At 40.8% G+C, this 22796-nt stretch overlaps 1 protein-coding gene across 3 annotated transcripts in view; it reads left to right on the forward strand.

Annotated features, from left to right (window-relative positions):
- The first annotated feature begins 5619 nt into the window (after positions 1–5619).
- SS18 (SS18 subunit of BAF chromatin remodeling complex) overlaps positions 5620–22796 on the forward strand; it is a 46444-nt gene continuing 29267 nt past the window's right edge. For all 3 annotated transcript variants that reach the window (XM_075744210.1, XM_075744211.1, XM_075744212.1), the window contains exons 1-3: positions 5620–5969; positions 9158–9234; positions 10520–10604. In XM_075744210.1, the coding sequence (XP_075600325.1) occupies positions 5901–5969; positions 9158–9234; positions 10520–10604 (231 nt within the window). In that variant the 5' untranslated portion in view covers positions 5620–5900. The remainder of the gene's footprint in view (positions 5970–9157; positions 9235–10519; positions 10605–22796) is intronic.

The following is a 22796-nucleotide window of genomic DNA, read 5'->3' on the forward strand; positions in this document are numbered from 1 at the left end:
TGGAACGTGGCAGAGCCACCAATATCCTTGTAGCGTGCAGTGCTGTTTGGGTACTTCACTCTATATCAGAACATATAGGCTTGCACTTCAGGTGCTACTTCTTATTAATATTCTCTACAATAACCAGTGTGGAATATAAATGATAAAATTGAAAAAAACAGACAGGAAGCTGACAGAATAAATTCAAGACAAATTTATCCTGTTAGCGCGATCTCTTAGAGAAAGTGAAAAGCACCGTTTACCCTACCAACAGTCTGATATTGTTGTGTATTTTGATAACAAATTACCATTTATTAAATAAGGAGAACTGGAACAGTTTTCAGGATTCAACCATTTACATAGGCAGGCCTTCAGGTGCAAGCACCATTTTGCTACATGACGCATTAACAGGAAGACTGGGCGCATAGAAAATCCCACCAAAGTTACAAGATAACACCAAATTCAGCTGATGAAGAAATACTTACCCAAAAATACCATTTCTTCCTTTTGCTGTCTTCTTTTTTCATACACTGAAAGACACTCCTTCCTTGGGATCTGCTCTGTTACCTGATTGTATTGCTGATATTACAAAACACAAAACACATGCATAAACACCTCTTTTTTTTTAATCACAAATTGAAAATGTAGTCTACCCTGAAAAAGAGGCTCAAATTCACCCTGTCATCCTATTAGCAATAGACCCTGAGCTATCATACTTACTGTAGTAAAATGTTTTCTTTTTTTTTTTAATTAATTTGAAGCGAATGCACAAAATGAGGTGCTGTCACCAACATGTTAAAGGCTTTATCTGAGAAATGTCTAACTCTCAGGAATCATTCTCAACTTTCATACTGAGACCTTTAGTCAAGCAAGTTTAAGCAGATGGTGCTACCATATAATTCTTTGCTGTCCTCTCTCCTGTATATATAGCTTTGTAAATGCCAAGTTTGAAATTTTAATTTTAAATGTAAATTTGAAAATGATGATGAATCAGCATTCTGTATTTTCCAGCTTGTGGATGGGAATGTCTGCTGGTTCCTTCTCTTGCTTCTCGCTTCTATTCCAGAGAATTTATGGAAAATCAGTGTGTTGGTTTTGCGTGGCAAGGTTTTGGTAGCGGGGGGGCTACAGGGGTGGCTTCTGTGAGAAGCTGCTAGAAGCTTCCCCTGTGTCTGACAGAGCCAATGCCAGCCGGCTCCAAGACGGACCCGCCGCTGGCCAAGGCCAAGCCCATCAGTGCCTCTGTGATAACATATTTAAGAAAGAGAAAAAACAGTTAGCGCTTTTGCAGCCAGAGAGAGGAGTGAGAAGATGTAAGAACATCTGCAGACACCAAGGTCAGTGCAGAAGGAGGGGCAGGAGGTGCTCCAGGCGCCGGAGCAGAGATCCCCCTGCAGCCCGTGGTGAAGACCATGGTGAAGCAGGCTGTCCCCCTGCAGCCCATGGAGGAAGGATGAGGGGGTGTAGAGATTCCACCTGCAGCCCGTGGAGGACCCCATGCCGGAGCAGGTGGAGACACCTGAAGAAGGCTGTGGCCCTGTGGGAAGCCCACGCTGGAGCAAGCCCCTGGCAGGACCTGTGGATCCGTGGAGAGAGGAGCCCACACCAGAGCAGGTTTGCTGGCAGGACTTGTGACCCCGTGGGGGACCCACGCTGGAGCAGTTTGCTCCTGAAGGTCTGCACCCCAGGGAGGAGACTCACGTTGGAGAAGGTCGTGAAGGACTGTCTCCCATGAGAGGGACCCCACGCTGGAGCGGGGGAACGATGAGTCCTCCCCTGAGGATGAAGAAGCGGCAGAAACACCGCGTGATGAACTGACCGTAACCCCCATTCCCCGTCCCCCTGTGCTGCTGAGGGGGGCAGAGGTTGAAGCCGGGAGTGAAGTTGAACCCGGGAAGATGGGAGGGGTGGGGGGAGGTGTTTTAAGATTTGGTTTTATTTCTCATTCCTCTACTCTGTTTTGCTTAGTAATAAATAAGATGAATTCCCTCTCTAAGTTCGGTCTGTTTTGCCTGTGATGATAATTAGAGAATGATCTCTCCCTGTCCTTATCTCGACCCATAAGTTTTTTTTTCATTGTACCTTTTCTCCCCTGTCTAATGAAAGAGGGGAGTGATAGAGTGGCTCTGGTGGGCACCTGGCCCTCAGCCAGGGTCAACCCACCACAATCAGACAATAAAAATGGCAGAAAATATAGACAGAAACTGAAGATCGCTTACCATTTTTCTCAGAATTGTTGGAAGACTGGATTACTGCAATATTACAGGTTTCTCCAAAACTAAATTAATTCCTTTGCAATGAGGAATTGTGACACAATCCTGAGGAAACTAAAATCGCTCTACTGTTAGCACTTCATTTCAAACAGATAGCTTTCTCTAGGAACTAAATGTTAATGCTTTCCGGACCCAAGTCTCAGGAACAGTATCTACCTACTACTTGTTACTGAGAAATACAAGTTGGAAACATGGGGAAAAAATCTTTCAGAAAAGGACCCATCCTCCTCTGTCTGCATTCTTTTCTCTCTCTCAAAAAACTGACATACACAAATGCACATCAACAAAAAAGACACTACACTGACAAAAATTGGAACAGAGGTGGAAGAAGATCTGATTGAAATGTATTTGCATTTGAAATTCTTGATGATGATCTAGATTTATGCATCTAAATTACAATTAAATAATGTTAAGGTTGTGAGCAACTCACAAGAGCAAAGAAATGTGCAATTAAAGAGAAAATATACCATATGTCCTTTGATATCTAGGCATATTGCAGTGCATTAAGAAAGTCATAAAAGAGACACCCTGTTGTGGTTATGTGTTCTGAGACATGTGGCACATTTCCATTGTAGCTATCTATTTCCCTGCTTGTATGCATCTGTGCCATTATTTAAATGTTGATTTTGAGTGCGAATTTCCCTTTGCCTGGTAACAAAAACCAGACCTGCGGACTCTCTTTTTCAATGTTTCTTTAGATCTGTTGCTATTTATGAATGTGGAAGTCCAAAATGTTAAACACATGAATGAAAAATCATCACAAAGGGGAATAAATGGATTTGATTTAATTTAATTGTCAGACAAAATTAGGCAAAGGAGATGATTTTAGTTACTATGAATGATGAATGATCTTATATCATCCTCTAAAAACTGATACAGTTGAATTCCAAACACTGTTCTCCTGTATTTTACATAGAAACAGGAATGTACTAAAAAAAAATCACATATTTCATTTAGACGGTTTGGGGAAATACATGGGAAATTACTACTTTAATTTCAAGGTTCCTCACCTGTGCCATTCTGCAAGTCTATTTTTTTCCTCCACTCAAAATCAACCTGAAAATGTGGGAGAATATGATGGGGCATTCAGATCTTAAAAGCATTATTTATGTGGCTGACATCTAACTCACATTGTCTCAAATGCTGCAATCACCAAGACACCCCAATCCAAAATATTTTATAAACAGTGTTTGGGTAACCAGAGGATGAGAGCAAGACAAGTTATACTTGTGGGAAGAGAAAAACATTAGGTGGAATTCCCAGTGTTCAGAGTATTTCATGAGAACATGTTTGCCCTCCAGCTGCTGAAGATGCCTGCAGCCTTGGGACACTTTCAGACACATCACCAGTTCTCCAGAGCTAAGTATATGCTAAATAAATAAGTCCTTGTCATTCTATTTGTAACTGGCTAAGAGATGGCACCTTCTGATGACATGCTGATTTGGCCACAGCTGTCTTGCATTCTTCATTCCTAGGATTCCTTGTCATGTGTAGTAACTAGAAATAGTATCAATTTGAGCACAGAGCTATTACGACAGTTATTCTATGAGTTTACTCCAAGATCATAGAATAATAACCATGAATCACCATGAAGACTATCAACTTTAGAAAAAACAGGTTTCTTCAACCCTTTCTTTTGGTTTCCTACAAGTATCATAGCGGTGGTGATGATGATGAAGAAGTAGTGTGTGGGAGACAGAAAAAAACACCCTACTAGTGTAAAAAATGGACCCAGATACCATGATGATGAGTGGAATGGTTAGAAACACAAACAGCCTAATAGATATGCTGGCGTCTCTCCTCCTCCTTAGCATGACCTTCAGTCCAAGGACTGAGCCAGAGACATTTTCTGGAGAGGACAGCAAGTCAGATTAGCATCATATCAACTCAGGGTCCTGTATAATCTGAAGAGACAGGACAGAAGCAGTGCCATGCTGGAAGCAGAGAGCATCGGGCCCAGGTGGTGGGCGCCTGGAGAGGGGGATGCTGTAGGAAGGCAGGAACAGCTTGGAGCCAGCAGCCTGGGAAATGGTTGTCAAGGGAAAAAGGCAGGGGGTGATGAGCAGTCACAGTCGGTCCTAGGACAGCAGAGCCAGGAAGAGTGATCTCCATGGGGCTGGGGAAAGGAGCCAGCCTAGAAACAGTCTGAGGAGAAAGCATGCCAGTTGGGAAGCAGCTGTACAGCCACGGGGTGGCCATGGATGCCACTGACAAATGTGTGCTGTAACCAAAGGGGTTAGGGCTTGCGGGGAAAGCCAGGGACTTCAGCCAGTAACAGCTGAGAAACAGAGCATGCAATGCACCGAGGAAGCAACAAAATTCACGTTTTGTGGTGTGGCATCACGTCACCGAGTAGTGTCCCATCAGCTGCAGCAGCACACACGTCTGCCAACCGCAGGAGCAGCCATCAGCTTAAAGAAGGCCATAGCTTGGGAAGGAGACGGCACTCACAGCCCGCAGCGCGGCACTGAGAAGCACACAGGCTGAGCAGGGGATGTGCCTGGGAAAAAGCAGATTTAAAATGCTTTAGTTGGGGATTTTCAACCTTACTGTACCATTACCCTTTGAAACTTTCATCCTTGGAAAGTATAGTCTTAGACTTTGCAAACTTGTATATGAGGATCTGTGGTGAAACCGAGATTCCCTCCAGCGGCCGCACTGTAAAAAATCAAGGCTGACTTTAGCACTTTCAGCGTCTATAATTTATTTAAAGTCGCAGCACCAACTGCTTCTCCTTGCTCCGTCTCGTTCTCAAGATACGGAAGCTGCGGCCCCCGAGGTCGGCAGGGAAAGCCGCCCCGCACCAGCGAGCCGGGGGGTCGCACGGCGCCAGCTGCTGCCCCCCTCCAACTTTTTCTTCATGGTTTGTGTCCCCCACCACCACCTGTCAACGCTGGCAGCGGCGGCAGCACAGGCGCTGCTGAAGCAGCGGCACCACAAACGGCAAAAGTGTCGCGGCGGCGGCGGCAGCACCTCCCCCGGCGGTTAGCACCGGCTCCGCGCCGGCCAGCTCCCCTCGCAGGCCGAAACCGCCGCGACCTGGCTACGGGAGAACAGCACCGGCCACCGCTGCCGCCGCCTCTCGGCGCTTCCCTGAGGTGGCTCCCCCCGCCCGGCGCGGCGCGGCCGCCAGAGCAGGCTGCCCGGGTGCAACCAACTGTCGCGGCGGATAGAGGGGGGAGGAGAGCGCGCCGCTCGGCACAGCCGGAGCGCGTCCCTTGTAACGTGCGCGCCACAGCGCTCCCATCCCCCCCGCCGGCCGTACCACTTCGCTGCCTGTCCGGCGCTGAGGCGCGTTGGGCAGGAACGTACCAACCACCGCGGAGGAAAAGGGGTAGCCAAGAAGGTCGCGTGACAAGGAGAGGTTACGTTCAAACGGCGCAGCGCCGACTCTCGGTCCCATTGTTTTGGCCGAGCGATGCCCGGCGGCCCCGGCCTCATCAGGGCTCCCTCTCGCAGCGGGAAGCGGGGAGGAGCAGCCGATCCTTCTTAACCCTTCCCCGGCGGGACGGGGATGGGCCGTCCCGCTGGGCAGCCGCCCCGCCCCCCGCGTTCTTCCCTGATCTCTGCCGCCTCCCGCCGCTGCTGGGTCCGCGGGGCGCGTGAGCGGGCGGGCGGCGGGGCGGACCCTCCTGGTAGCGGCCCGACATGTCGGTGGCGTTCGCGGCCCCGAGGCAGCGGGGGAAGGGTGAGATCACGCCGGCCGCCATCCAGAAGGTAAGGGCGAGAAGGGGCCGGGCCCGGCCCCGGCCCCGGGGGCTGCAGCTGCTTCCTGCCGCCTGGGCCGAGCAGGGAACGGGGTGGCGGCGCCTCGGAGCGCCAAGGCCCCGGCTGGGAGCGGGGGGGGGGCCGCGGCCGGGCCGCGCTTGCCGTGCTTGGGGTACGGCTCGGCGGGGGTGGTGGCAAGGCGCTGTCTCTCGCTCTTCGGCGCTTGTTCGAGGGTCCCGGGCGCCGAGCGGGCGGGCTGTGGCGGGGCGGGGCGCGGAGGCCGCGCGGGGGTGGGGGAGCGGCCGGAGCGAGTGCGGCTGATGGCCTTGGGGGTCCCCGGCTGCCTCGAGCGCTCCCGGGGCTCCCCCAGGGCCGTGGGCGTGAGCTGATCCGTAAGGACTCGGCCTGGCGCGGTGGGGAAACGGAGGAGTCGAGTAACTCCTTCCTGTGAGGGCTGCCCGTAGGTCGGAGTTCAGCCGGGTTGTTACTAAAGCCTGCCTAACTCTGCGCTCTGCCTCCGCGGGGTAAGCGGTGACTGCCGCTCCCAAACTTGATCCTCCGGGTTGTAAGGCTCCCCCTTGCCCCCCAAACTTTGAGTGTTATTAAGGAAGAACATTATGGTCGGAGCCAATGACAGCGACTCCGGACGACTCCATTTAAGCTTTTGTGGGAGGGAGCAAGTTAACTCGCTAAAGCAATCCGAGAAGCGTAACCAGGATTTGTGATAATCCACGATGCTTTGTATCAGCAGAACCAAAGGAGCGTGTTCAAGTTCAGTGGTAACTTGGTGGTATTTTGAAACTTAAGGCTCGCACTGTTATTGGTGTAAATAACCATGAATCAAGCTGATTTCGGAGTACTACAGGCTCCTTGTGTAGGAGCCTTTTGGGTAGATATAGATACCCTATGATTTAGTGAAGAATGAGAGTGTCAACAAGGTAGGTGTTGCAGGGATTGGGACCTCAAAGAAGACCCCAGACTTATAATGGACACCTCCAAGGTAGTGTAGCAGAAGTCAGTGCTTGAGAAGCGTCAGTGAAAAATACATACCCACTGGGTGGAAAGCTGCCTAAAGGTAGTCAGTAGAGACTTCAAGTCACTGGGGTGCATATAGAGAATGCAGGCAATTAATTTTTTCTTGTGCTGTAGTCAAACCATTAATTTGATGGTGGTGTGCTGGCAAAACTCTAGTATAGTTAAAGCTGAAGGATCTTTCTAATATACATAAGTTGTCAGAAGCCTTAGAGGTATCTTCATCCAGCTGGAAACTAAATTCTCTTTTGATGGTAGGTGTTTATAACTCTTTCAAAGAACTATTTCAATTTTGTATCAGCAACTGCTCAATCAAACTTGTATAAAACAGTGGCTGCAGCCCTGTCTAGGATACAGTTGTATTCCTTCTTGTTTGCGTTCCTTTTGGCCTTAGCATTTCTTTTTTTTTAACCCCCAAAGAGGTCCATCTTACATGGTGACAGTGAAGAATGCAACTAACTGGGAGTCTGAAGGCCTACCTGTCTGCTAAGCTTTAAGTGTCTGCTGCCTTCCTCTGGAAGGTGGGAGGCATTCTGAGGAAAGCCTTGATTCAAGGCTTCCTTTGCAAGTGCTCTCTTTGACTTTGGTATCAAAGTCAATTAGCTCCTTTTTCCGTATTTTTTTTTTTTCTGATGAAAATGGCCACTGTGTTTCTTACAAAACTTGATGTTGGTACATGTGAAATGTGTCTGTATAGCACTGTGTTTGTGATCTTCAGAGTGTGCAACTACAGTTCTGCTTAGTTTCTGAGGCTCAGACAATAACTCAAAATACTGCAGTTCTGTCTGTGTTTAGTGCCTAATGACAGTGTTTCCAGATCCAGCAGTTTCAGGCAAAATAATTGCTCAGGGATTGTTCTAGTCAGTTCTGGTGAATTATTGGTTTGATTTCAGGAGGACTTGGCTGATTGGCTCATTCTTACATGGATAGAAGTCCTGAGTGGACTGCATGAGGTTTCTGACTTCATACCTTTTTTTATATTAGAAATGGATTAGTCAGAAGAAAAAAAAGTCGGTACTTTTTTTTTTCTCCTCTCTATAGAATTTGTTTAGGTTGGATTTCTAGGGAGGTAAAGGTGATGAAATGACAGTGTTTGTGCTTTCCTTGTAGAAGCATGAACCTTTTGGCTAGTCTCAACTGTGTTTGGAAGAAGGCAAGAGGCTTGGAGATGGTTAAGATCCGGTTAGTTCTGTGAAACTCAGCAGCTGGGTACAGTAAAGAGCTCTAAACTAGCCTTCCACTGAGAGGAAGCAAAGGGATGAATCAATGCAAAATTTTCCATTTGGCAGTAAATTTTCCATTTAGTTGAGTTGACTTGGGTAACTTGGCTGGTAGCTCAGATTAGCCGTGGTTCTGCTGACTCTTGTCTGATCAGAGTGTAGGAGGGTGGTTAAAAAAATACGAGTGTGGGGATGTAGAGCTCTAGGAAACCAGGCTTTATTTTTTTTTTTTTTCTGTTTATGTAGCTTGGAACACCTTGAATTTGTGAGCTTTTTGTAAAAAGCCATGAGATCTGTAATTTCCCATAACTTTAGGACTACTTTTTTTTCTTTTTTCCCAGAAAAGTAATTGACATACATTCATATTTCTGGACACTTCTGAAGTATAATAGATCTATTGTGCCTGTTATACAGAAAACTTATAAAGTATGGTTTAGAGATTTTTAATGTAAATACGACCTAGCTTTCCAATGCATTTCCTTGAAACAAACCTGTCTGGTATGCTCAGTTTCTATCAATAACAATTTCAATGCCTTTTATTATTAAATTTTTGAACAGTGCCAGGCTTCAGAAGGAGAAAGGAAATTTGGGGCATAAATTTTTAAGTAAATCTCTTTGTAGAGATCACAATGAAGAAATACGAAACTTTGAAAACTTCATAAGAACTTGGTGTACAACAAGTATAGGTATTTGAATGGGAAGCTTCACAAATGTAGCTATAAAAGTGACTTGAAACCCTTAAACTGAAAGCTGTAAAACTAAATATGGGGGGGAAGATGGAAGCAAGAGAGTATTCTGTAAATAATTGATTTACGTAGAACCTTCTGGAATACTACTTTGTTTGTTTTTAAAAACTCTGAGAAGAGAAGCAAGACTCAAATTTATCTTTTTTTTTTTCCATAAAGAACATGAAACTTACTCCAAGCTTCTTTTTTATCGTTTCAGATGTTGGATGAGAATAACCATCTTATTCAGTGTATAATGGACTATCAGAACAAAGGAAAGACATCTGAATGCTCTCAGTAAGACATTAATACAAATCTACTGTGTACTGGGTGATTTTCCATCTAGATGGCTATTCTTGATTTGCTTAGCTCACCTTGTACGAGAACTGTGCTGTGAAGAATACGAAAGTATTGCTGCAGATACTACACTTAAAATTGATTTTTGTATTTGCTATATGACTATCACTTCTGTCACTGAAATGTTGCAACTTGACTACTATGAGTTGATACCATGATGATGACACTCGTAAAAATGAGGACTGTATAACCAAGATCTATTTCCTCTGCATCATAATTATACTTCGGGAAAGTAGTTTTCTTCTCAAACCTTTCAAAGTCACATAGGAATGGACCTTTCTTCCTGATGACATGTTTAAAAACTACCTGTTTACTGCTTGCCCAAGAACAAGCTTGTCTTAAAAGTTCAGCTTGCCAGAATATCCCATGTGGACTTGCTGTCTAGTGGGGTCTCTGGAGAGTGGTCTGAGAGAACTGTGGAAGGGGTGAATTATTGAGGATATATTTTCCCATTACTCTTTTCTGGCATAGGGTGATCATGGTACCCTTGTCATCAGGCAAATGCTCAGTTATGTGACAGATGGGGCATCACAGTATGGCTCTTGAGAACTGGTAATCTGGGGGGGGCAGGAGCGGGGGTCATAAATGGTAGGTATTTTTGCTTTAAGGGAATGCTTTTATTGTAGCACGGTTACTGTATCAAGCTATATGCAAGCCTGTAGTTATGTATTCATAATCTGTTCCTGCTTTCAAGGTTATTCTTGTGACTGTGGGCTGGTTGTTGAGACCTTGGAATATGATTCTGTAGCAGAAAAATTATTCCATAGCAAATTTCCGAAGCTCAGGGTCCTGATGAAATGGTTGTACTGCTCTTGGTCGTGATTCCCATAAATCTGTGATATCTTGCATCTGGGGACATAATAAAATGTGCTCTCTTTCCTTAGTGTTTGTGATGGAAGTGACCACAGTCATGCACATGTGTCTCCTGGTGACTTAGTTTGGGGCAGGAAGTGAAATAAGTGAGACGAGTGTCACCCAGCTTTAGGTTTTCATAGCAAGACAGAAGTTGTAGAGAAGATGCAGGCACAGATTTGATGGAGACATTGGGAAAGATTGGGTAATAGTTGAGAGAAAAGGCTTATGATTCCTAGTAATGGTACTCTTAGAAGTCTCTTGAATCTGTTTTTACATGGGTAACTTTCTTTACACGTGTAGAATTAAAGTAAATTCTCATGTTACTGCATTAATGACTTCAGGTCTGTTTTGCTTTTGTTTATTTTGATAGATACCAGCAGATGCTGCATACGAACTTGGTTTACCTAGCCACTATAGCTGACTCCAACCAGAACATGCAGTCTCTACTTCCAGCAGTAAGTACAAAATTGTGGAAAAGTAGGGAATAGATTTCATTTGTGTTTCTGGAGGAAAAAAAAACCAACCCAAACAGAAGTGTTTGAGACAGTGTCCAAACATTTAGCCTCTGATTTACTCTACAGTGAATACAAAATGCAGTGTTGCTTCATGCTATATCGGGAGTCTAGTAATCTCACTGCTTAGGTCTTGCTCAAAATTCAACTTGCTTAATTGAAGACTGATAACCTGTGCACTGCATATTTAGTTCAGAATATCTGGCCTGCCTGATAGTCTTAGGGGTTTTTTTCTCAACTAAGAACTCTAGTGGTGTGGCTTTTAGTCAGCTCCTACAACAGTACTCTGGTTTTCCCCTTACGCTAGGGAAAGGTGGGGGAGTGGGGTTTGTGGTTTCCCCCCCCCCACTGTAATATCATCCATTCTTTTGCCTCAGTGGAATGAGGTTGGGTAAATCTCTGTTTTTCTGTACTCTGTGTGAGTCTCTTAAATTCTTTATCTTTCTTGTATATCAGAAAGCAACCTTTTTTTTTTAAGGTGGATAACTATAATATGCAAGAAATAAGATTGCACAGGTTTAATTTGAAACACTGCATTGCTTTACAAATGAAGGATTTCTTGAATAATAAATAGTTACTATATTTTTTTAACCTGGAGTTTTCCCAATCTGTATTCTTGAACTCTTTATTTTATAAGATACCTCCAATTTTCCCCTCTTTCCATTGTTTATGGAGCAGTAAGAAAACATACAACAAACACTATCTGTTTGCTTTTTGTGTTAATCGGAAAGCTTGGGGAGTTCATTGTGAGTAACACAAGGAAGTTTTTTGGTTTTGGGTAATAAGACTTTTCTTGAATTAATATAGTCTTGATTCATTTCTGTAATATGAAGCTAAAAAGAATGTCTATAAAACAGCCATTCCTAGATACTAGTTTTCACCAACTGAAATTGAATTACTTTTTCTTTGGTCTCTGGAGAAGTGTTCTCCAATCATTGCTACTAGCAAAGCATCCTTTCAAGTTGGTACCTAGAGGACTATAGAAACAATGCTTCATTATGTCCAACCTGTTGTGCCTGTAGAGGCTTCTCTTTTTATAAATCCATGCTTGTAGCTGAGGGGGAGGGAAAGAAACATTTAAGAGGGCTGTGTGTATTACTCAACTAATATGTTTTTGGAGACTTAATTCATATCCTGGTTCTGATGACAACTGGAGATGAATTTGACCTTATCCTAGTCCCTGGTGAACAGCCCTGTGTTCTTCCAGTTGAATGTGGTGACATTCTCTTTTTAAAAGAAAATGAAGATAGGGCTGGCAAAGACTTGTGCAGATCAGGGCTGAAGTGCATTTGTGATCTGGAATATAAGGAATATTCCACAGTAGTGAGAAAATAGCATAGTGGGTTTTGTTTGGGGGTGGGGAGGAGTTCCTTTTGGACAACTGAGCAGGGGGAATAGAAAGGTAGCTGCTTAGTTTTTCTTTTAAGCTAAAATACAAGTGTTTGGTCTTACTTAAGTGTAGACGCTCTGACCTACCAAGTCAAATCTTTGAAGATTTGCCTGAAATGTGGTAACATAATTGGATAAAATGTTTTTTTCTTGGTATTTTTAGAAAAATATTCTTTAAATTCTTTCTATCATCTCATCAAATTTTAGCCAGAAGAATTTGGAAATGTGAGCTCTGCTTTTTTAAATGCAAGATAAACTGCTTCAGATTCTCTTCCTTTATTGGCTTTTCATTTAAGAACTGGTGGGGCTCAAGTTGACTTGGAAGTATTATGTTTCTGTTCACCATGCTTCTGTGTCAGCTGTTGAACAGTCTTACTAAGTTCAAGGGTTGTGGGTGGCAACAGTTAAATATGGAGCAAGATACTATGTGTGTAAACATCTATTTTTAATAGTAAAATACATCAACTTTATGATATTACCATTGCAGTAGTTTTCCACATAACTTGGGAGGGCTTGAGACTGAATAGCTTGTGAAGTTGGATTGTATCTGTTCTATTCATATCTGGAAGGCTGTTTCTCCTAGTTTACTATACTTCCTTTTTTGTTTAAATTTTATCTTTTTTTAATCAGATAAATATACTAAAGAAATTTCAGAACTCAACTAGTAGTTTTTATAAAATGTTTTGTGTGATAAAATGAAGTTGGAAAGAAAATACTGCTGTTAAGATGGCATTCCCACTGAACAAAAGAGCTAAATGATCGGGTTCATTGAGGTTTTTAATGTAAGTTAAAATGACTTGGACCTGATCATAACTTGATTGTATCCTCTGACAGTGGTCCTTAGACTTAATGCTTCATATTACTGGGAAAAATGCTTGTAATATGTTCTCCCTCACATTTTCTGTCAGGATGACTCAAGATAGTTACTGCCTCCTTCCTGTGTTTTGTATTGGACATAAATGTTGGATTTCATAGAATCATAGAATGGTTTGGTTTGGGAGGGACCTCAAAGATCATCTAGTTCCAACCCCCCTGCCGCGGGCAGGGACACCCTCCACTAGACCAGGTTGCCCAAAGCCCCATCCAACCTGGCCTTGAACACTTCCAGGGAGGGGCATCCACAACCTCTCTGGGCAACCTGTTCCAGTGCCTCACCACTCTAACAGTAAAGAATTTCTTTATGACATCTAAACTAAATCGACCCTCCTTCAGCTTAAACCCATTACCCCTTGTCCTGTCACTACACTCCCTGATAAGCAGTCCCTCTCCAGCTTTCCTGTAGGCCCCTTCAGGTACTGGAAAGCTGCAATTAGATCTCCCCGGAGCCGCCCCTTCTCCAGGCTGAACAACCCCAACTCTCTCAGCCTGTCCTCATAGGAGAGGTGTTCCATCCCTCCGATCAGCTTCATCTCGCTCCAACAGCTCCATGTCTCTCCTGTACTGGGGCCCCCAGAGCTGGACGCAGTACTCCAGGTGGGGTCTCACAAGAGCAGAGTAGAGGGGCAGAATCACCTCCCTCGACCTGCTGGTCACGCCTCTTGATGCAGCCCAGGATACAGTTGGCTTTCTGGGCTGCAAGCGCACACTGCCGGCTCATGTTGAGCTTCTCGTCAATCAGTACCCCCAAGTCCTTCTCCTCGGGGCTGCTTCAATCCATTCCTCACCCAGCCTGTAGTTGTGCTTGGGGTTGTGCCAACCCAGTATTTCTTAATATTAAAAAAAAGTCAGCTTCTGTGCCCCTGTCCACATCTTGTAGAATGCACTATTCTAATCAAATGACTGTACGTACTTTCTGAAAGTGTAGTGTTGCCTGTAGAGAACAAGGTAAATCTTACATTAAACAAAAGTATAGTGGACCAACTGTGTTGTGCAGACAAGTGCTTCTGTAAAGGGGAAGTGAGGAAAAGGTGAAACAGGTGAAGCAGGCTTTGCAGGGTGTGGGTGAAGGGAACTATAAAGACTTTGAAACTCCAGTGCCATAACAAAGCTCCTGTTGTCTTTGTATGTGTGGTAACTAGACTAAAATTATGACTTCTGGGGTAAGAGGCTTTTCTTCACTTCAGAAGATGAAAGAAGTGCCGGGTTAATCTTGAGTCAGTCAGTCTTTTCTCAGCCACGTGGACAGCAGCATTACTATGGACAGGGCTGTTTTGTCTTCCCAGCTGGATGAGAGTTGTTGCTAAGTCTGCGCATAAAGTTGATGCAGCTTTTTTCTGCCTCTTTCCAAGGTATGGTGGATAATCTCTTTCTTGGACAGCAGTGGAAAGTCTGTTTATCACCACCATATGGGATAGCCGCCTAGCTTCCCAAAAACGGCTTGTGTGGCGAGGAACAAAACACTCTTGCATTCTTTTGATTTCCACTGGTGCTACTTTTGAGGGAGGCAACAGAAAAGTATTAGTCTCCTTGAACTGTAGAGTGTAAAGATGCAATTAAAATTGGTTACTGGAGCTTCCAAGAGAACTCCCAAAAATAGTAATGAAGTATTATGTGTGTTTCTAAACACATTAAATCTCAAACTGCAGAATGGGTCTCTTACCCTCCCTGTATTTCATTTTTTGTTTTCTTGAGAGAGCGTGTCTTGGTGACATTAAAAAGTTATTGCAAACTATTGAATGAAAAGAGAATTTTTAACTTGGGCACTTCCCCCCGCCCTGGTATGTCTTCATTTTGCCAAATGTTTATAAGAAAACAACCCATGACCATCACTGTATTGAGAAAAATAAAGGAGAATTTTTGTCCTGCACTTGAGCCTTTTCGTTTTGGCATTAATTTTATAACAGGCAAATATTGAGGTCTGCAGGAATTATTTGATTGGGAACTTTTTTGGTCTTCTTTTTTTAAATGCAGAAAAAGTGATTATTCCAGAGTTTTTATTACATAATACAACTTGCCTTCTGTGAGCATGCAGAGCACTTGATTTTGGTGTATATTTCAAGAATGTGTTGAAAACAAATGGTCATGACTATTACTCACTTCTATGATGTACCAGTTTTCTTTTATACTAAAGTGCCAGTTTCTTCCAGTAGCAAGCTAAATTCTGTATGTGAAGTGACTGCTAAGAAAACTCACTGTGTCCGAGTTGTAGCAAAATGTGCACATCTCATTAAATTATTTTTCTTAATTTCATAATATTGGAAAGTTTATTAACAAACTTAAGTGTTTTTTTTCTTCTCAAAATAATGCTTTTTGTAGGACTTGTGAAATCCTTTAATTTATGCTGTTCCCGAACTTGTCATGCAGATTAGGATGGAGTCCATGCCGTTTTAGTTATAAAACACTTCTATATAAAATTGCTTTTTATAAACATCCAACATCAGTACACACTGAAATGCTGGTTACTTGGAGAGAAACTACTTCAAGAGGTAGAACCATTAAACATCATTACTATTGCCTGACTAAAACTTTTCTTCAGGTTCCTTATTGGCAAATTGTTTATTTGTGTTTTGGCTTTGGTTTTTTGTGTTGTTTTTTTTTTTTAGCTGCAGAGTTCAGTTGGCTAAATAGGAGTCTTCAATGTAAGAATGGTTTTACTCAATCTGTGGAAAGTCTCGTAAGATCTTAAATACCCTTTAGTACTTTTCAAAGGAGTGATGTTTAATATTTTAATGTACTTGTGATTAGTTTGTAGAAACAATTCAGAGTCTTAGGAACTGAACAGTGCACTCTGCTTTTTTTTTAGTAGCCTTTATTCTGAACATAAAACTTGTCTAAAATATTTATGTTAATTGAATTACCTTGATACTGCTTTTTTGGGAAGAAAAAAAAAAGGGCAAAAAAAAAAAAAGCAAGATGGCATCCAGAAAAAAACATTATGGCTTAGTTTTAATAGCTTAAATAAAACTTGCAAATAAAACTCCTCTTACTGAAGATGAGAGGAATCTTAAATTAATAAAATTCTTGTCCAGTTGTGTAACAAATGCTTGAGAAAGTCTTATATCTGTGGTAGTATAGCAGAATACCTGTTAGTGGTAGCTTCTTTCTTGCCAATCACACCTGGCATTGATCTTTAAACCTCTGGATTAATTCAGTGTATATTGAATGGTAGTATGTTGATTAAATTAGTTTTAAAGCAGATACACCATACTGCTTTGTGTATTATTCTGTATTAGCCTTTCAGAACACAAGTCCATGCCAAATTCAAATTCAACTACTTGTAAACTGAAGAAATAGAGAACAGAGTAAAATAAAGGTTGAATGTTTCCTGACAAGAGGCAAGTGAGCTATTAGTCAGAAAGTGGAGCTTGGATTTTGAAGAATAATTGCTCTGATTAAATGTTTGTTAAACAGTTTTCAAACCCCATAATTTTAAAGACTTTTTAAAAGAGAAATACTAGATAACAGATTTTTTGAGAAAGGGAGGAAAGATATTGCATTCATACCCACCATATTATGCAAGTACAGTCAAAGGAGGATTTCTAGACCATGTCAGTAACAGTGATTGTGTTCTGCAAAACAAGAAGTTTGAATGCTTCTGTTTGTGGAATTTCATGTTAGAGTAACTTAACCAAAAGAGCAGCTTTCCTGCTTTCTCTCCTCATTGAAAGAGAGACAAGTAGGTTTCCACTGTGGTTGGAAAGGGTAAACGAAGTTTGGCTTCACATTCCTGTGTTGTTATTAGAAACTATCAAGCTAGTGCAAATCCATAATTGATAAAAGCTAACCTATTTGTGTATGTATCCTTCCTGAAGAACAAAATTTCTTAAATTATTCCCTCCTCCAATGCTTCATACTATACCTTTTTGTTTGCTATATTGATTTTGCATAGCAAAAAATATTTGCTGTGTTTCATGAGCAGGTGGGGTGACCCTCTTTTGCTAATAGTCTTCAGCTCACAGTTAGGCTTTGTCACTGAAGAATGGGAAATGTAGGATACTTAGGTTCATGTTGTAGTACCGAATTACTCTAAGAATTCAGTGTTACTGCTGTGTTTGAGTGATCTCAGAGACTCAGCACTTAGAACAAAATGGTAAATAAGAGTTTTCCTGAAGTTGTACAGTATTACAGGTCTGTTAGAGATGAGATTTAATTTTTTATTGCTGTCAGTAGCCTAGTTCTAAGGTATGACTGCAATAACCAGTCATAAATGCAGTGCATTATGATCTAGCTGTATAAGTACTTAGAGAGGTCTAGTGTGTCTGTATCACTTAATTGTCTTTGCTCCAAGGCCAGCATGTGATCATCTATCTCTGTTTTCTTTCTTTGAGGCTGTGGATGCTGTTTGACTTGTGACCTCTCAGTGAACACTCTGCCTATGGGTTCGTTTTATGTAAAAATGTGGTTATCGGGTATTAACCAAAAGAGAATTAGTTTTACAAATAGCTACTCAGACTTTTTTTTGGTGGAGCATGAAAGAACACATTCCTTGCTTATACCAGGAAACTGAAAAACTACTCATTATGGGAAGGAAATCTTGGAAAATTATCAGTAGTAAAAGCTTTTTAGAAGACTTAAAGGCAAAACATTTGCTAAGATTTAAGTTTTGTGGGTTGTTTTTCCCCTAGCCTATTTGTTGAATCTCTGTAACACCAGCAGTCCTTGTGTTGATAGTGTTTTTTAATAGTGTCATCCTACTTTAGGAAAAGAGAATTGGGTATGCTGCATTTCTAAAAGAATTTTCAGATTGTGGATCCTCTGTTTATCCATGTATGCCATGGCCTTACAATAAAAATTGCTTTTGCAGGTTGTTCATTTTGCTCCAGAGAGGCTTTTAAATGTTGGAAAGAAGTCTGGCTGATGTTTCGATTTCCATTCGACAGTAATGGTTATGCTGGCATAACCAGAGCCGTACTCTGGTCAGCTGTGTTTCTGCTGTGTGATGTTTTAAAGTTGTTGTATGATGAACCAGTCTGGAGAATCAGTCTAGATTAATTAGGTGGAAAGGGGAATATTTTCATTCTGGATTAGTTCAGATTAACTGCAGGGCTGTGTAAATGGCTGCGTTGGCACAACTGAAAGGGGCTAGTATTGGGAACCAGAGAGCAGCTGGAAGGAGCTTCTTAAGCCAGCAATTCTATTTACCCAAAAAAAAAAAAAAAAAAAAAAGAATAAGGGAATTTTAGTTGTTAGCATGTTAGGAGCAAATTCATAGACCACTAATGTACTTCACTTTAAGAGGATCACTCTAACTTCTGTAAGCTACTCTGCATGTGTTGCTAATCAGGTGTGTCCACATGGGGAGCTAGTGCACTGTACACAAAAAACCTACTTATGTTGCCTACTAACTTCTGTGGCTGATTTAGAAATCAGTAAAAATAGCAGCCAGTTTGAATAGGTGTATGTTCTAGAGTGTAATTCTTTCATACCTGAAGGTGGGATTTGCCTTTCTGTAGTGCAGTATCTACAGAATAAATACTTATTTCAACCCTAGGCAGTTTGCTGAGAGCTGTACCAGGCAAGTCTGGTAACATAGATGCCAAGTCTTTTAGCCTGTATGGTTTTGCTCTTTCCCCAGTGAAATGCTCTGAGGGTTCTGCAGGATTCTTGCTGCTTTAATTGAGTTTACATAAGGTGTTCTAGGTGGAATAGAGGTGGATTTCTCTTAGGCTACCAAATGCAAACAAAATGTAAATATTGGACCAGACATTAAACCATCTTAAAAGCTGAAGAAGCAGGAGGTAAACAGCTGTGGAGCAGAAAGCTCCTGCTTTTGAGGACAGATATGAACTGCATTTTATGGGGGAATTATAGAGTACCTATGAAGTTGTCTAGTTTCTATAGCTCAGTGTTCCCCAAGTTAATGTCCACAGTTAACTTATTCCTAGTCACTTAAAACTGTCTGAATTCATACCAGATTGTTTAACTTTTGATTTAAATGATTTCTAGTTACATCAAGTAAAGAATTTTGAGCGATTATTTTTAAGAAGAGCTATTGCTATGTGGACATTAAGTATTTTAGGGTTAAATTTTCTGGTTGTTAAAATCATGCTAAAGAATATTTGTACAGTGAAATATTTTTATATAGTGAGATAGGCGATTTGAAACAACTAAAGATTCTAATATCCTGTTTAAGTATTACATTATGCACTATTTTAACATTTTGTTCAAATACTAAGATTTTCTCTGATTTTTGAAGATACTGATATAAATCAAGATTTAGAAACTGGTTGTAATTGTGAATTCAGAATTCATTACTGCTAGTGTCACAACTGGTATTCCGACAGTGAGAGTGCAAATTCCATTTGTAATTAACTTTACTACTTAGACATGATTGTAAATGCTTTTCAAGTAGAAATCCTACCTACCCGCAAATACTACACTTGCTGAGAAATTATATAGGTTCTTTATTTTTTTCATTTAAGATATTCTCAGTACCAGAATACCCTGCACCTTGTAGAAGGGTTGTAACCCAATTAAATAAATCTCGCCTCTTTCAGATCTCAAAACCGTATTCCTTTATGATCTTATTTCACAGCCTGACACCTCAGTAAGTACTCTGCAGGTGCCATCACCACCTATCAATGGAGTGCTGCTGTTGGAGACTGGGACAGGTGCTGCGATATTAGCAGGGCAGGGTACCTCCTGGGATGGGGTATTTTGCTTTGCACAAAATGGTATTTGAGAACCGAAAACAAAGATGATTGATTACATCCTGAGTTACAGCTTCCCTTAGATCAGAAGGCTTTTGTGTTTGTGTTCCATGTAGCTTTTAATTGTTATTCTGAGAGAATTTCAAGAAAATTGTATTTTTGATAGTGTACTTCAAAGATCTGTTGACATTTATATTGACTAGCAGTACTGTGTTTTAGCGTGCTTAGCAGTATTTCCTGTCTTTTACATTTTATTGATGACTGAGTTGGTATTCCACCCCAGTTTTTATAACAACAAAAGTTCCATAAACAAATCTTTCAATCTGCTCTTGATGGTAAGAAAAATCTGATGGGGCAGAAAAGAGATGACAGCTGAAAATTTCAGGTGCACAGTTCCATCATGGCAGCTTTTATTGTTTGCTGTCTTGCATTTGATCTAATTTATTATTTAAAAGTAAATCCTCTTAAAAAAAAAAAAGGGCAGTTTGGCTATTGTTTTAAGTGTATGCTTTCAAATAATTTTTGGGTTTAGTAGGATTTTGTTTACTGAGAGTTATCAGTTAAAATCTAACGTTTTTTTTCCCCAGTGTCTTTTTTTGGTTACAACTGCAGGTCACTTTCAGTCTTTCCAGTTCAGATTTCCAAAGTTGGACAAAATAGCTTATAATTTTTTTTCATGTTCATTTTCATTTTAAATGCTCATAGCAGCTATAAATTGTAATCTGTGTGTTTTGGGGAAATGAGCCAAAAATTAGCGTTTAGCAAGTGAAGCTATGTCTAACATCCTCTAATTCTTTAATTTACTTTTTTACTGATAGTAAAATATTTAACATTTCCTACTTCATAACTGGAATAAAATCAACTGTGATTTTAACTTCCATTCCATCACTCGTCCAGCAGAAAAAGGGAAGTAGCCTTTAGTTTTGTTAACCTAGCTACATTTGGATGTCACTTCTCCCTTCATATCTAGACTGAATGGGTCGGGTTCATGTCGGGTAACTTCGCTCTCACAGAGTGTGGGGAGTTTTCTTTTTCTTAGTATTTGGCTTTTGAACACTGTGTGGTCATTTTGTATTTTAAAAGGTCTTTATCATGCATAATGCATATTACTTGGGATAGTAAATTTCCTTAACTTCTGCAAAGAACAAAATGGTTAAATGACCCAGGTTTTGTGGGGGGTTTGTGGTGTGTGGTTTGTTTGGCTTTTTAAAAAAGATAATTTAAAAGAAGTTTATCGCCTGTAAAAGCCTGGATTAACTCTGATAAATAGGGAAATTGCCATTTTAAAACAATCTTTTCTTGTTTTCTTCTGGCTATGGCCAGTAGAAAAATACTCTGGAGAAATTTCACTGGGAATAATTATATCTGCAGAAGACATTTCTTTTTAATTAGTCTCAGGTAGTGATTGGTTTATGACCCTGACATGAAGGCTTATAACACACTTTAAAAATACCCTGTGTAGTATAACTGTTTCAACTGCACATATGTATAATTATCTCTGAATCTTATTTAAACTTTCTTCTAGTGTCTTGTGTTGATAAATTCCTCAGGTTTATGTGATTTATGTGGTGTCTTGTATGGTTAATGTTATTCCTCAATTTATTGACCGTTCTCCTGGGTTTTCTCTGTTGTTAAAGCATAAATTGGATAATCTACTTTTTTGTATGTATCATACATTAAATTGCATTTCTGTTATATCCTCTTATGTTAATTTCCTTTCGATGTTAAAAATAATTAAAACCCTGTCCTTTTTGACTTCTTTTAAGTGAAAGACATTCAGAGCCTTTAATCACTGGTCACTTGTCTTCAAAATCCTTCTACTTTTACGGTATCTCTTTGTGATTGCTTTCCTCAAATTGAACATATATCATGATCACAAATACTGTGGCAGGTTTTTTTTTCCTTGCATATTATACCTCACTTTTGATCTTTAAGGTACTGCAGATAATCAGATAGTGAACACAGGTATTTTGAATAGCTTTTAGGGATTATTTTTTTCCCATCAAACTGTTTGGGTAGTGGTCAATTTTTTTTTTTTTTTTTTTTTCTGGATTAGTTGCAATAGGAGTTTCCTCTTTCTGAAGAGAGAGTGGTTCAAAATTCAGTGTAATTGCTGTATATTTATCCATGTTGAACTTCACTGGGCACCATTCTGCATATTCTTTCTTCTACACCTTTCAGTAACTAATGTCACAACATTGTCAAATGTTGACATTTACTTAGAAATATTTTCATGTTCCTTTATTTCTTGAACTTCATGTAAGGTTATTGCTTATTTCTTCCCTTTGGGCAGTTTCTGATCAGTGAAAGTGTGTATCCCTGGACAACGTATTTTTCAAAATGGCTTTGTCAAAAAACTTGTATTTGGAAGTTTTTGTTAAATACGCAGCTAAGTGGTTTAGCTTACGTATTTGAAAATTTATAGTAGATTAGAAAGATACAACTTCTTTATATTGATACTTTACTAACTCATCTTTGTTTTTATTGTCCTTGGAGTTTTATAATACTCTAATTATTTTCATCAATTTACTTGTAGCTTGAGGAACGAGGCTCACAGATTTGATTCCTAGAATTGGTTCTAGAATTCTTTTTTTTTTTTTCTTTAAATTAAAAAAGAGGTACAGTGTTTGCCTACCTTCTAGTCATCTTATGGGGTAGTTTATTTTAATGAAAGATTGAATTTCTTAGTAGCTTGGACCTTTTTTGTGCATTCTTTTCAAGAATCTGAAATGGGTTCACACAGGTCTTTGGGCTGTTTCCATATCCAGAAGCTCCTCTTGCTAAATTATTTTTTGGTAGTACCTTTTTGTTTGTTTTTTAATTACTTCCTCAGTTCTCTCAATTCCCTGTAGTTTGTGAAGTCTCCTGCAGGTTTTTATATCTAGTGGGACTTTAAAAATCCTTAATACTTTTTCCTGTCCTTGAATGTTTGCACTTTCAATGCTGCTTTTTTAATCACTGCAGTGTTTGTCTTATGGTTAAACAATAGTTGTTTTGAAAACTTTCAGAATAAATTTCAGAGTTGTAATATATAGTTTTGTCTCAAATAACTTCTGGGGGATTTTTGTGCATCTTGCCATGCATAAGGGCATGCCTGTGTTTGTGCAATAACACCTGCAGGATAGCTAAAACCTAGGTATGATCTCATATTTTTTAGTACTTTATAGTAATTTTCATTATCAGCATGTTGTGTGAACACTGGATTTACTAATGATTT

This window comes from Balearica regulorum, chromosome 2 (assembly GCF_011004875.1).
Source record: "Balearica regulorum gibbericeps isolate bBalReg1 chromosome 2, bBalReg1.pri, whole genome shotgun sequence".
Classification (NCBI taxonomy): Eukaryota; Metazoa; Chordata; class Aves; order Gruiformes; family Gruidae; genus Balearica; species Balearica regulorum.